Source organism: Danio rerio, chromosome 13 (genome assembly GCF_049306965.1).
Source record: "Danio rerio strain Tuebingen ecotype United States chromosome 13, GRCz12tu, whole genome shotgun sequence".
NCBI classification, from domain to species: domain Eukaryota; kingdom Metazoa; phylum Chordata; class Actinopteri; order Cypriniformes; family Danionidae; genus Danio; species Danio rerio.
The window spans coordinates 27,145,129-27,158,031 of NC_133188.1; the positions used below are offsets into that span (position 1 = coordinate 27,145,129).

The 12,903-nt window shown below is 38.5% G+C and overlaps 1 protein-coding gene across 12 annotated transcripts in view; it reads right to left on the reverse strand.

The window, feature by feature from the left end:
* The window catches only part of phactr2 (phosphatase and actin regulator 2), a 75,707-nt gene that overhangs the window by 47,649 nt on the left and 15,155 nt on the right, over positions 1-12,903 (reverse strand). For 5 of the 12 annotated variants that reach the window (XR_012389304.1, XR_012389301.1, XR_012389305.1 and 2 more), the window contains exon 1: positions 9,647-9,724. The exons of 3 other annotated variants lie outside the window; for them this stretch is intronic. Coding sequence is in view for 6 of the 9 variants with exons in the window: in XM_073920889.1 (XP_073776990.1) it covers positions 9,647-9,659 (13 nt within the window). In the remaining 3 variants the exon portion in view is untranslated. Of the gene's footprint in view, positions 1-4,466; positions 4,787-9,646; positions 9,725-12,903 lie in introns of those variants that run through there. 4 more of the 12 variants (XM_073920891.1, XM_073920890.1, XM_073920887.1 and 1 more) reach the window with 4 other exon arrangements.

Sequence of the window (12,903 nt, forward strand, 5' to 3'; positions counted from 1 at the left end):
AAGATGCAAAGCAAAGTTTACTTATGCTTCAATTGTAAAAAAAAAAAAAAAAAAAAAAAACATGTTATTTTTTCATGCATCTTACTTTGATTATATTCTGCTATTCAGCTAACATGAAAACGACTGTCATATTTCTCAGATTGGTCAGCTAGCATAATGTGCTGTGATTTGCGGATTGGCTCCGTCACCAAGAACAGTGTCACACCTCTAATAGCATGCGCTTTGCCTCTTCTATAAAAATATTGTAAGTCAGAGTAGCTGTTAGCCGTGTCCGTTTGCGCCTGAATCACACAGAAAATGACACAGAGGACAAAGCTGAACCTCACGCCTGCTCTTTAAAATAAATTCTGACAAGTGTCTTTTATATATATTTAGAATAAGCATGTTTAATTGGTATGAAACATTCACATATCTTTTGTAAGTTCGTTATTTAAGATGTGAATACACACAAAGCAGCCACATAGAAAGACACTGCCGTGCTGGTGAAGATTGTGGCTGTTTACAGGAGTTTGACGGATAAATAAGAATTTGTAGTTAAATTGTTAGCTGTGCCAAACAGTCTTTCCCGTTGCTTACATCCTTATTTACAACCTCGCTACAACATACCGTTACCTCTAGTAACTGTGCATGTAATAGATAAATTTTAACAAATAATACTTACAGGTTGTGGCTCACAAACACAGCTTCATCTAATATGGTTGGAGCTGCTACTTCTTTGAGGAGTTTTTAGGGGTTCTGAGAGCTGTCACTGGTCAAATGCTAGCTATATCTTTATTTAATTCTCTGAAACATAATTCAAATTAAATTGTAAGCACTTTTCACTTCGTGTTTTGTCCTTTAAAAGCCCAAATATAGAAACAAAACAAGCTCTGTGGAAATGGCAGTGTTTGGACGGCAGTTTAGCTTTCTCTGCTTTAACATTACACACCTCTAACCATTCAGAGATGTTTTTTATGTTCACACAGCTACATTAAACATCAATCAAAGTTTAAAAGATGATTTCGTAGTGAACCACCCCTTTAAACATTACTCTGTTGAGACTAGGTAAGAACTGTAGTATAGATTTGTTTGAGGAAATATCATATATTGTGTTGAAATAAAAGCGCATGAGAACAGTTCCAGTTTGTTTTTATTTCAGCTCTATCAGATGAGCCATGTTACACCTAGGAAGCTCCTACTCCTTTATACAATCACTGGCAGGTACTATTATTCTAGTGGAAGCATTTAAAAACCTTAGCTTCAAATAAGTCTGCTTATCAAATAAGTCTGCAAAATAAAATCTGCCTTGCTTCTGCTTAGCCATCAAAGCTCACTTTATTTATTCTGCAAGAAAGAGGTAACCTAAAAAGACACACTGTCAACACCATCAACCTCTGGCTTTGTTTCTCCTTAGCTTGTCTTGAGAAAGAAATATGCACTTTTGTTTTATAGTGCTAAATCCTAAAGCTGCTATAATCGTTTAGTTTGCTTGTAGCTATTGCTTTGCTTCCTGCATAAGAGGCCAAAGGCCTCACAGATTTAGGACTTGTCCCCCCCATCCCCCTCTTCCAGAGCAGAAGTGGTGGGTGGGATTGAGAGCAGGAAGTTTTACGAAAACATGCCTACTCTAGAGATGTGAGCTATTGTTTTGCACACAGCTAAGCTGAATGTTCTCATCAAGTATGAGCTCTCCACCCCTTCCGCTCTTCCTGAAGGCCCTCCTTACGATATAACACCGTAGACCTGAGTACAACAAGATGGAAGCAGTGGGATGTGTACATGTAATCTTTGCTCATGCAACTTTGCAACATTTTATTGTTTTTTTATTTATGGAGGTGGCAGAATATTAGTTTAGAAGGCTTGCCAGGCTATTTATAGAAGTATATAAATCGGTCATAAAGCTAGACAGGGGAATCCAATAACTGTGAACTCCTAAGAGAAGCCTGTAGCCACTATAACCTACAGCTAAATAATCTAAGCCAGTGGTTTTTCACTATAGGGTCTGGTGCCCACTGAGGGGTCTGAGCAAAGTTCTAGGATGACTTGAAAGTATGGTTTTTGAAGTCAGCTGACCTGAAACTCAAACTGAACAGCAATAAAAAAAAAACTTAATAATAAAAATAATTCCTTACATTTATATAGCACTTTTCTAAACACTCAAAGCTCTTTACACATCGAGGGGAACCTCCTCATTTACCACCAGTGAATATCCACCAAGATGACGTGACGGCAGCCATATTGCGCCAGACCGCACACCACACACCAGCTGGTTAGTGGAAAGGAGACAGAGTGATGAAGCCAATTATCATATGGGGACGGTTAGGAAGCCATACTGGACAGAGGCCAGAGGGCTAATCTCTTTTTCAAAGGACGTCCTGGGATTTTTAATGACCACAGAGAGTCAGGACCTCGGTTTAACATCTCATTCGAAAGATGGCGCTCACTGAGCAGTATAGAGTCCCCTTCACTGTACTGGAGTATTAGGACCCACACAGAGCGTAGGCTCTGCTCCCCTGCTGGCCTCATTAACACCACTTCCTTCAGCAACCTAGCTTTTCCATGTGGTCTCCCATCCAGGTACTGACCAGGTGCAGCCCTGCTTAGCTTCAGTGGGCAATTATGTGAGAGTTGCAGAGAGCTAGCGCTCTCAAATTTCAACAAATAACCTTGAACTAGCTACAGCTAAAAAATAAATTATTAAAAATAAATAAGATGTTTCCAATAATCATTTTAAACATAAAAATAATACACTGTTTTTACTAAACATTCTAACTGTGAAAGTAAGAAATCACTCCTGTCTGACAGTATAAGAAGTTAAAACAACATGTATAGCTGGCCAAATTATTTATCAATGCATGTCCCTTCATTTTCCCTTCATGTCCCTTCCCTATGCTTAGTCCCTTTCTTATCCAGCATATGTTTTACACAGTGGATGCCCTTCCAGCTGCAATCCAGTACCGGGAAACATCCACGCACACTCATTCACACGCATACACTACAGCCAATTTATTTTATTAAATTCACTTGCACTGCATGTCTTTGGATAGTGGGGGAAACAGAAGCACCCGGAGGAAACCCACGCGAACACGGGGAGAACATTCGAACTCCACACAGAAGTGCCAACTAGCCTAGCCAGGACTCGAACCAGTGACCTTCTTGCTGTGAGGCAACAGTGCTAACCACTGAGCCACCCTGTCACCCTCAATACATGTTAACTGAAACAAAAACAAAAATAAAACTAAATAATAAACTGAAATGAAGCTAAATCCACCAACAAACAGACACAGTAAAACACCTGAACAACCACAAACTAAAGCTTACTGAATTAGATTAAAAGTATTTAAATAAAATCTTATTTACACATATTAATTATAATTCAAATACTGATAAAAGTTCATAAAACATAGCCTTTTTTATAAAAAAAATAAAAACTGCTCTAATTAATATTGAATAAACTGTTCCGGTTTAGCTAGAAAGCAAGCAGTCATAATCAAAGCAGAAATACCTGAAATACCTTAGCATATATGGTGGGTGGAACTATGTGAATATAGTACTGCACAGGAACTACATATCTAAATACACTGTCATTGCTATAAACATTGTTTGGTATGAGAACACCACTGAAGAATCCCATGCCACTCCGATGAAAAAAAAAGTTTGGTGATTTGACTGGCCATTTTAATGATTTGATCGAATGAAGGATCCATGCTGGGGTTAGCAACAGCCCTGAATGGTCTTTAAGTGCTCAGAGTGGCAAGTCAGTTTGATATCATGGTCTGTCTGCATCTGTTCCATTAATACTGACATGGAACCTTGTGTACTCTGATAAACCGCTTTCATACATAACACGAGACAGCCTCACATATGCACCAAAAAATCCAATTAAACCAAAACTACACGCTTGTAAGAGGACATTACCTTTAAAATCGTCTTCGATTGTTCCATATATTTTGCAGAGACAAAGTACACACCACAAATGTAGAGACACAAATTTTAATCAAGCCATATTGTTTATTTTTACCAGACAACCTTATTGCAAGATTAAACAATATCTCCACATTAAAGAACATCAGTTCTTGTATATCTGGTACACTGGCGACATTAGAATGCATACAACAGAACTGAATCACAGTATTCTATAATCAGTTCCTGACATGCATCGATTGTGGCCTCGTTCCAGGTTTAAAAACAGAAGGGGCGTATGGTGAGTCACCAAATCACAACACACCTCCTCATATCCTGACAGTTTTCCAGATAACACTGCCCTCTATTGACCAAATGCATGCAAATCTCTTGAAACAAGTACAGTACATCTAAAAAAAAAAAACTGATCAGGAATGGTATTTTGATGTGTCTATATAATTAACAACATATATGCAAAATCAAAGCAAGATTCAATCAGATTATCAGTAAATCTGATCAACTGAAATAAAAACCAATTCACTTACTGGCACAACTGTTGGTCCACATTCATATAGATTGCCTACCTGGACTCATTTGAGAAGCTTAATCTGAATTCCAATGCAGTTTGATATCCCAAGAGACAGACGTCTGAACTTACTGTAGAGAGAGAAATCTGTCCATTTGCTTTAGAGTGCAGCCTAAGTGCATAAGGGAAGACGGTAATGGCATACAGCTAATAAGGGCAAAGCGGATCTCTTTTGCAACCCATCAAAACAAACACAACCCTTTAATACACTGCCGGTGATCAACTGCTAACTCCACCCTCCCTTTATATTGTTAAATGTAACTGGTGCAGACAAAAAATGACCCGCCTTTCACTCGCAATTCCTAAACGGGTGCAAGGACCGAACCTTAAATGCAGCATCACTGGAAAAGACATAGGAAAAGCTCATCAATTATTAACCGCCAATCTCAGCACAAAATAGCAGCTAATTATTGTTTAAGTGATGCCATTTAGTTCTTACCTCCTCTCGGATGACTTATTTATTAACTCTAAACCCAAAGAAAAGCTAGAAAACAACATTCTCAAGCGTCATCTCGGTCTAAACCACAGAATCACATTTAAGCAAGCGGCTGAGATCTGAAGATAAGATCTTTCTTTGACGCACGAGTAGTTTTGCTAACCAAGCATCACCTAAATGCAACATTTTAGATAAGACCAAACTAAACGAGATATTGCTGGAAATGTTTCTGTAGACGACTGGCTCCTGTTGGGCCGTTTACCCAATGATGGAGCACAACAAGGTATAGCAAACCTTGTCGATCAATACTTGACATCCTGCCTGTAAGTGTTTTTCCCCAGCACGGATGGCTCTTATTTGGAAATCTGGGACATTTAATAATAGTACATCGCTGGGGGAGTGCAGAGCATTAAGTTTCCCTATAAGCAAGAAATTATACCCCAAACATTGGGAGGACCAACACCGTTCAAATGAAGAAAGACTAGCTTCAAATGAAGAAAGACTAGCACACTGATAAGACGTATTACCAGCGCACTAAACATAAGCAAACACTCATTATGTTTAATGATGGAGTGTAATATAATAACTCATGCTGTAATTACTTCAAATTTATATGACAGGATACGGGTGCTGTATATAAAAACAAGTAAGCCAATTCATGTCTACTTTATGAGGATTATACTAAAAGAGAACAAATACTGTAGCTCACATGCACTTTCTCGAGTATATTAGTTATGAATAAATAGATAAAACATCAATGCCCAATGAAGCACATTTTAAATAGAAAGTAGAATTAAAAGTTTAAAGTATAGAGTATAATCTGGATTACACACACAAAAAAATCTGTAATTATATTGTTAAATAAATTTTTTAAATCCCCATAATCAGATTACAGTTTTTTTTTTTTTTTTTTTTTTACAAATTATTTACAAAATGGAAACAAATTATTCCTAATTCATTGATTTTCCCTATGTATTTTTTTGTTTTTGTATATAAATAATGATACTATGTCATTTTTTTTGCTTTAAATATTCACAAAATACAGTATCATGTCTATACACTCACTGGCCACTTTATTAGGCACACCTGTCAAACTGCTCGTTAACGCAACTCAATGCATTTAGGCATGGTCAAGATGATCTGCTGCAGTTCAAACCGAGCATCAGAATGGGGAAAAAGGTGATTTAAGTGACTTTGAATGTGGCACGGTTGTTGGTGCCAGACTGGCTGTTCTGAGTAACTGCCGATATACTGGGATTTTCATGCACAATCATCTCTAGGGTTTACAGAGAATGGTCCAAAAAAGAGAAAATATCCAGTGAGCGGCAGTTCTGTGGTTGTAAATGCCTTGTTGCTGCCAAAGGTCAGAGGAGAATGGCCAGACTGGTTTGAGCTGACAGAATATCCATTTGTTACAACTAAAATATGCAGAAGAGAATCTCTGAACCCACAACACGTCGAACCTTGAGGCGATTGGCCAACAGCAGTAGAAGACCACACCTGCTGTCAGCTAAGAACTGGAAACTGAGGCTACAATTTGCACAGGCTCACCAAAATTAGACAATAGAAAAACGTTGCCTGATCTGATGAGTCTCTATTTCTGCTGCGACGTTTGCATGGTAGGGTCAGAATTTGATGTCAACAACATGAAAGCATGGATCTATTCTGCCTTGTATCAACGGTTCAAGCTTGCTGTGCTAGTGGAGTAATGGTGTGAGGATATTTTCTTGGAACACTGTGGGCTCATTAGTTCTAACTGAGCCTTGTGTCAACACCACAGCCTACCTGAGTATTGTTGCTGACCATGTCCATCCCTTTATGACCACAGTGTACTCATCTTTTGATAGCTACTTAAAGCAGGATAACGCACCATGTCATAAAGCGCGAATCATCTCAGACTGTTTTTTTTTTAACATGACAATGAATACACTGTACTCAAATGGCCTCCACAGTCACCAGATCTAAATCCACTAGAGCACCTTTGGGATGTGGTGGAACAGGAGATTCACATCATAGAAGTGCAGCCGACAAATCTGCAGCAACTGCGTGATGCTGTCATGTCAATATGGACCAAAATCTCTAAGGAATATTAGGAAAGATTAAGGCAGTTCTGAAGACAAAAGTAGATCCAACCCAGTACTAGTAAGGTGTACCTATTAAAGTGGCTGGTGTGTGTACAAATGTCATGTAAATTCCTATGTGAACAATACATAAATTGGAATTATAAGGTTCTCTCTGCGTTCTGAATGATTTTGAGATATTGAGCTTCAAAGTTTTTGCATTTAATATAGCTAACAGTATATGTGTAACATTTGCTTTTTAAATAAAAAGTCTTAAAATGCAAACAACTTATAAAAAACATCCCATAATGTAAATAAGTTGTCATTTAATAAGGATATGCCAGTAAATTAATTTTGACAAAAATGTCATATAGAACCTTATAATTCTAAGGTGACGATTTGTAACTTCTAACAAACTACAATTAACAACTAATTAGCAATATTAGCAATCTTCTGTCCACCAGCAGCAGAAATGTAGCATAATTCTAATGTTTTCAGCTACTAATGTCATGGAGGTGCTCTCCACAGATAGTCATGATTTATTTATTAATTTATGGAATAAAAAGGTCTGATAATGGCAAGTTCAGACTGGATGATTTTAGCCCCAATTTAGACTCACAGACAGATTTTGAGAAATCGCCAACAAATGCCTGAAATCACAGGCAAATCGTTGCTCGTTCACGAGAGTAACAATCACACAGTGTGAACTATCCAAGATGCGATCCGAGAAGATCGCAGACACCAGTGAGACACTTGGCATGCTAAATATCTGGAGCTGTCTGCGATTCAAATCATGCTGTGTCAAATGTGTTCTGATTGAAAATAGCATCGCCTATTACCTACAGCCAATGAGAGAGCAGCATCCACTAGTGTGTGTACCTGCAGGCCAGCGGAAGGATGGGGAAGAAGTTACAAAGCGCATATTTTCAGTCTATTTGGACCCAAGAAATGGAGAAATAACTGGTTTAAATTTGGCAGGAGTACATGTGTGTGTTGTACGTGTCATCTAAGCAATACCAAAACGGGGTCAACAAAGAAAAATTGTTGAGTAGAAATTGGTAATTCCCTTCACAGGCCAGGTGAGCAAAATAAATACATTTTCTATCCCACTAAAGGCTTCTTTCTCATTATGTAGTTAATAACAAAAGACATACTACATGACCTCGCATTATTTCCATGTCACTTCTCGCATGTATTTGGTGGTGAGACGTATCATTGGCGATTCTTCCTATTATTAAGTCATGCAGTGTAAAACCCCCTGCCGCTGATCCATCTTGCAGTGTAAACACAGCAGCGATGAAACGCTACTCCAGATAGCGTGTGAAACACATGCAGTGTGAAAACATCTGTCACACGACTATTTTGAGTCTGAACTCGGCATAACAGGCATTAATTGTGAGAAAACAAGTATAGTAAGTATGTGATTTCAATATGGCAGCCCCCACAAGAAGACCAACTCTGTGTGACATAAAACACCTTTTATTAGACTTTTAACATATCATGTGAGCCTACATTATATTACATATGTAAATTTTACTAAGTACTCATTCAATACTTCAAGTTCCAATTTATTTATAGACAAAAATAAACACTGCACTGGTAACAGTTATTGTTGGATAACATGTGCAATGTACAGGATGTAGCATAGTATATTTAACATATTAATATATTTAACACTCTTTATTTGAGTTTTTTTTTTTTAGTTCAACCTCTAACCTCACCCCGAGCTGATCATAAACAAGCAGTCACATGTCTCTTTTTTTCAACAACAGGTTAAACAACATTTCCTGTGCATTTTCACTGATGCAGCAGATCCATTCAATAAATCCATGACTAACTTTCACAGCATAAATGACCACATCGCATCTTCCCGCCATGAAAAAAATAACCCAGCTCATATGTAAATCTACCTGTAGCCATGTAAAATCCCCAGCCTGAAAGATTATGCAAACCACTTCCAAACAAATATACATTTCCTTTGCAAAATATCGAGAGGGAGGTTCCCTCGTGTAGTTTGTGTCAAAGGCTTTCTGACAGCGAGTGTCATGCGTACAAACATACACATAAGACCTATGATAACAGGATATCAATGCAGTTCAAATTTTTGCAAATGTTCTGCTTTACTACTCATGACACCTGTGATCTTTAATCCATCAGAGTAATAACGTAGTTCCTGTCAGATACTATTCAGAGTCACAAACAAACGGTTTCCTCTTTTGCTGTCGAAAATAATTGACAGAATGAGGCACTGAATTCACAAGCAGCATTTGCATGATATGACACACAAAAAGCATTACAAATCCGATTGAACATCATATGACACAAAGCAAAAATAGGACAGCGATGCAGCCCCAGCACTTAGCCTGTGCGTGTTCATTCAATGATTAAACATAATGCAGGCTGGATTCCCAGAACGTGAGCCGATAATGAAAACATCAATACTATGTGAGGCATGTTTAAAAAGCGTACAAGGGTGCACATGTCAACAGACCATCAATATCATGTAAGACACACAACAACATGACTACAATCAAGAATGCATCAAATAATAATGATAATACGTTATTTTAAGCTTATAATCAAATCATAATTAGAATGTTTGAAACTTTCTAAACTCATTCAACCACAGCACTACATGTATTCCCATTCACACCAACGAGTGTCAAAAAGTTGAGGACTTACAGGCATGTTCCATGTCTGGAAAGATCTTTAAAAAAACCGACTGCTCCTCACTGATGGTCCTCAGTTTCCTTTCTCACTCTTTCTCTCTGATTCCCCTCTCTCTCACACACACACACTCTCTCTCACTCGCTCTCTCTCTCCTCACTCAACACTTCCTCCTTGTTCTCTGCAGTGGTGCGCGGCAGGAAGAACCGTGAATGCTGGAGGATGACAAACAGCCATTACCTCCATTAAAGTGAGCTGACTGAGCCAGTCTGAGCCCATCAAGTGGATCCTCCCAGTCCACTGGGGCTTTCAGTTTTCGCCTTTGGCTAGGGGGAATAGGCTTGGGGAGGAGGGGTGAGTTGATGTAGCATGAGACGGCTCTGTAGCCTTCATTAAATTTACTCTCGTCCAGCTGAAACAAATCACTCTAGCCTTATCGCTGGCATTAAGTTGTTTTACACGCTTCATGGTGAGTGAATCGCCTGTCGGTGTTTCCAGGGAAAGTATAAGCCATGTCGGGGTCAAAGCCGGACAGGGCCTCAAACAAGTGGGCTTTTGATGGAGCGTTTTACTGGTGGGTGAGAATCTGTAACAATTTTTCCAAATCTATTTTCGTGTTGCAACTTGACGTCAAGACTTGGCTGCAGTTCAGAGGCGATGAATCACTGCTTGAGATGTTCGGTGTATGGGAAATGAGGTAGCATGTTTTTAAAGCTCACCTCTGTAGGCTGAGAGTTTACATGAAACTAAACATTTGATTCACATCGGTCAAAGTATTCACAGAGGCACTGCTCAAAGGGCACATGAGTGAACTGGTTAAAGTAAACACTGAGATGCAACTCTATAAAGATTCCTCCGAAGGGGCATTTTTAGGCACTAACATAGAAATGAACACTTTGTAATTGGTGTGGAGGTGGACTAGAGCAGGTTAATTTAAAGGGCACATCTTTTACCCCCTAATTCTTTTGTGTCTCCAAAATGTGTCTGTAAAGTTTCAGCTCAAAATATTCATCAGATTATACATTTTTTAATCTGGAAAGATTTGAGCTGTTATGGCATTGTAGCTGTTTTTGTTGCCTGTGCCTTTAATGCAAATGAGCTAGTTCTTCCCACCTAATGTTCTCATATGCATGTCAGAGCCGTAGCCTTCACATAGATAAAAAGCACAGTGACAGACAAGAATAAAGATCTCCCTTTCTACAGTAAGAACGTTCCCAATGATTGTTTGAGGTATTTGTTGTGATTATTTCAAGCCTCTCTGCAACAATGAGTCACACACAATGTCGTTATGAAGTTTGCATGCACGCACACACAATTACAGTAGCTTTGCACTGCAAATGTGACTGGATACATTTTAATATAAACTGCTGTAAAACATCCGTTGTGGTAATGTACAAAATAAACCTGATTTAAGTCCACAAACTGGGATTGAAGCGTCTTCTTTTATAATTGTACTGACACTGTGGCTTTGGGGATAAATTACATTGATTTTACTGTCTTTATTACTAACATGCACTGTTTTAAAAACGTTTTAAACATGTAAAACTCGTTCTTGATTACATTGCATGGAAAACTGCTGAGCTGATCAAGTATATGATTATGTATTTGCTAACTGTATTTTACTAAGGTAAATATTGTGTGCATGTTAACTATTTACACATTATAAATCCTAAGAATGCCCTAATACAAACATACTAGCTGGTACTGATGACGAGTAGCTCTTTATTTTTGTCAGCCAATATCTATAGAGTATTACTGTACGTTCACATCATACGCGGCGAGAGTGTCAAAGTAGCCGGAAGTCATTCATTTTCAATGAGAGCCTATGGCGATAAGCGGCGAGGAGCAGCGCAGCGCATCTTCGAAGGCGTGGGCATCGAGGAGAGTTGAAATTAAGTCAACTTTATGGTAATGAGCTATGACGCGGTTCGGCAGCAAGCAATCAGAATGAAGACATCCACCGCTTGATAAGAGTTCAGAGAACACAGACCTGTGAACTTTGGTTCCGAACCTAGTTGTTCCCAAGGGTTTGATGATTGCGGTCGCCGGATTTCAAATTATTTACAATGTTTTCGTACAGGAACATGCATTAAATAAGTTACTAGCGAGTTACTGATGTGCATTAATGTTATATTTATCTTAAAAAAGCGGGAATCTCACGTGACGTGAAAGTACAAAACAGTATAGCTGCTTTAGGATATTTCAGACATATAGACACATATTGGATAAATAGAGCAAAGCCACACCACACAACTTGATCTTCCATTGTTATATGAATTTGATAAGAAGTGCGCAACATTTTCATGCTAGAAACATGTTTTATGCAGGAATGTAACTGATATGCTGCAACAGCTCCTTTAAATACGAGATCAATGTAGCGAGTTTTGAATGTACCGGAGCTGAAGGCAGACAGCGTTGTCGCCAGGGCGGCCAGAGCGACCTTAAACGCTCTCACCGTTTTCGGTGTTAACGTACGGTTATACCTTTAGGATTTGGCACAGAAGAGCCTTATCTATGTAATGGCACCTTAAAGGTGTCATAGAATGAAAATCTGGATATGCCTAGGCATAGTTTATTAATAAGAGTTCTATATATTGAAATGACAAACAGTGAGCCTCAAACACAGGGGTCACCAATCTTGGTCCTGGAGGGCCGGTGTCCCTGCAGGGTTTAGCTCCAACTTGCCTTAACACACCTGCCTGGATGTTTCAAGTATAACAAGTAAGGCCTTGATTAGCTTGTTCAGGTGTGTTTGATTAGGGTTGGAGCTAAAATCTGCAGGACACCGGCCCTCCAGGAACAAGTTTGGTGACCACTGCTCAAACACCATTGTAAAATTCAAGTGAAAAACAAGCCAATCTGAACAAAACACAGATTTTGACGATACACATAAAATAATTAACATGCACCCCAGGCTGTGTTTAATTTGCCACAAAGTTTCAAATTAATTAAATTTAAGTTTCAACTGAAATTACAACAATTATATTTTCCCCCATATTTTTTTATCAAGTTTATCAAATCTTGTATTAAACATGTACGTGGGACTCTTATTTTGAAAACGTGTAAGGGTTTAGAAGGCAGTTAGAATGCAAACTGTTATGCTGCGTTCACACCAGACACAAATGAAATGTCAAGCATGAGTGATTTACATGTTAATTCAATGCAAAGATACGAATAGACATCCTGCAGTTTGTTTCACGCGAATGATGCGGTCACTCGATTTGCAAAAAATTTGTTAGTTTAACATTCAAAATACAACTTTAAATTCATCG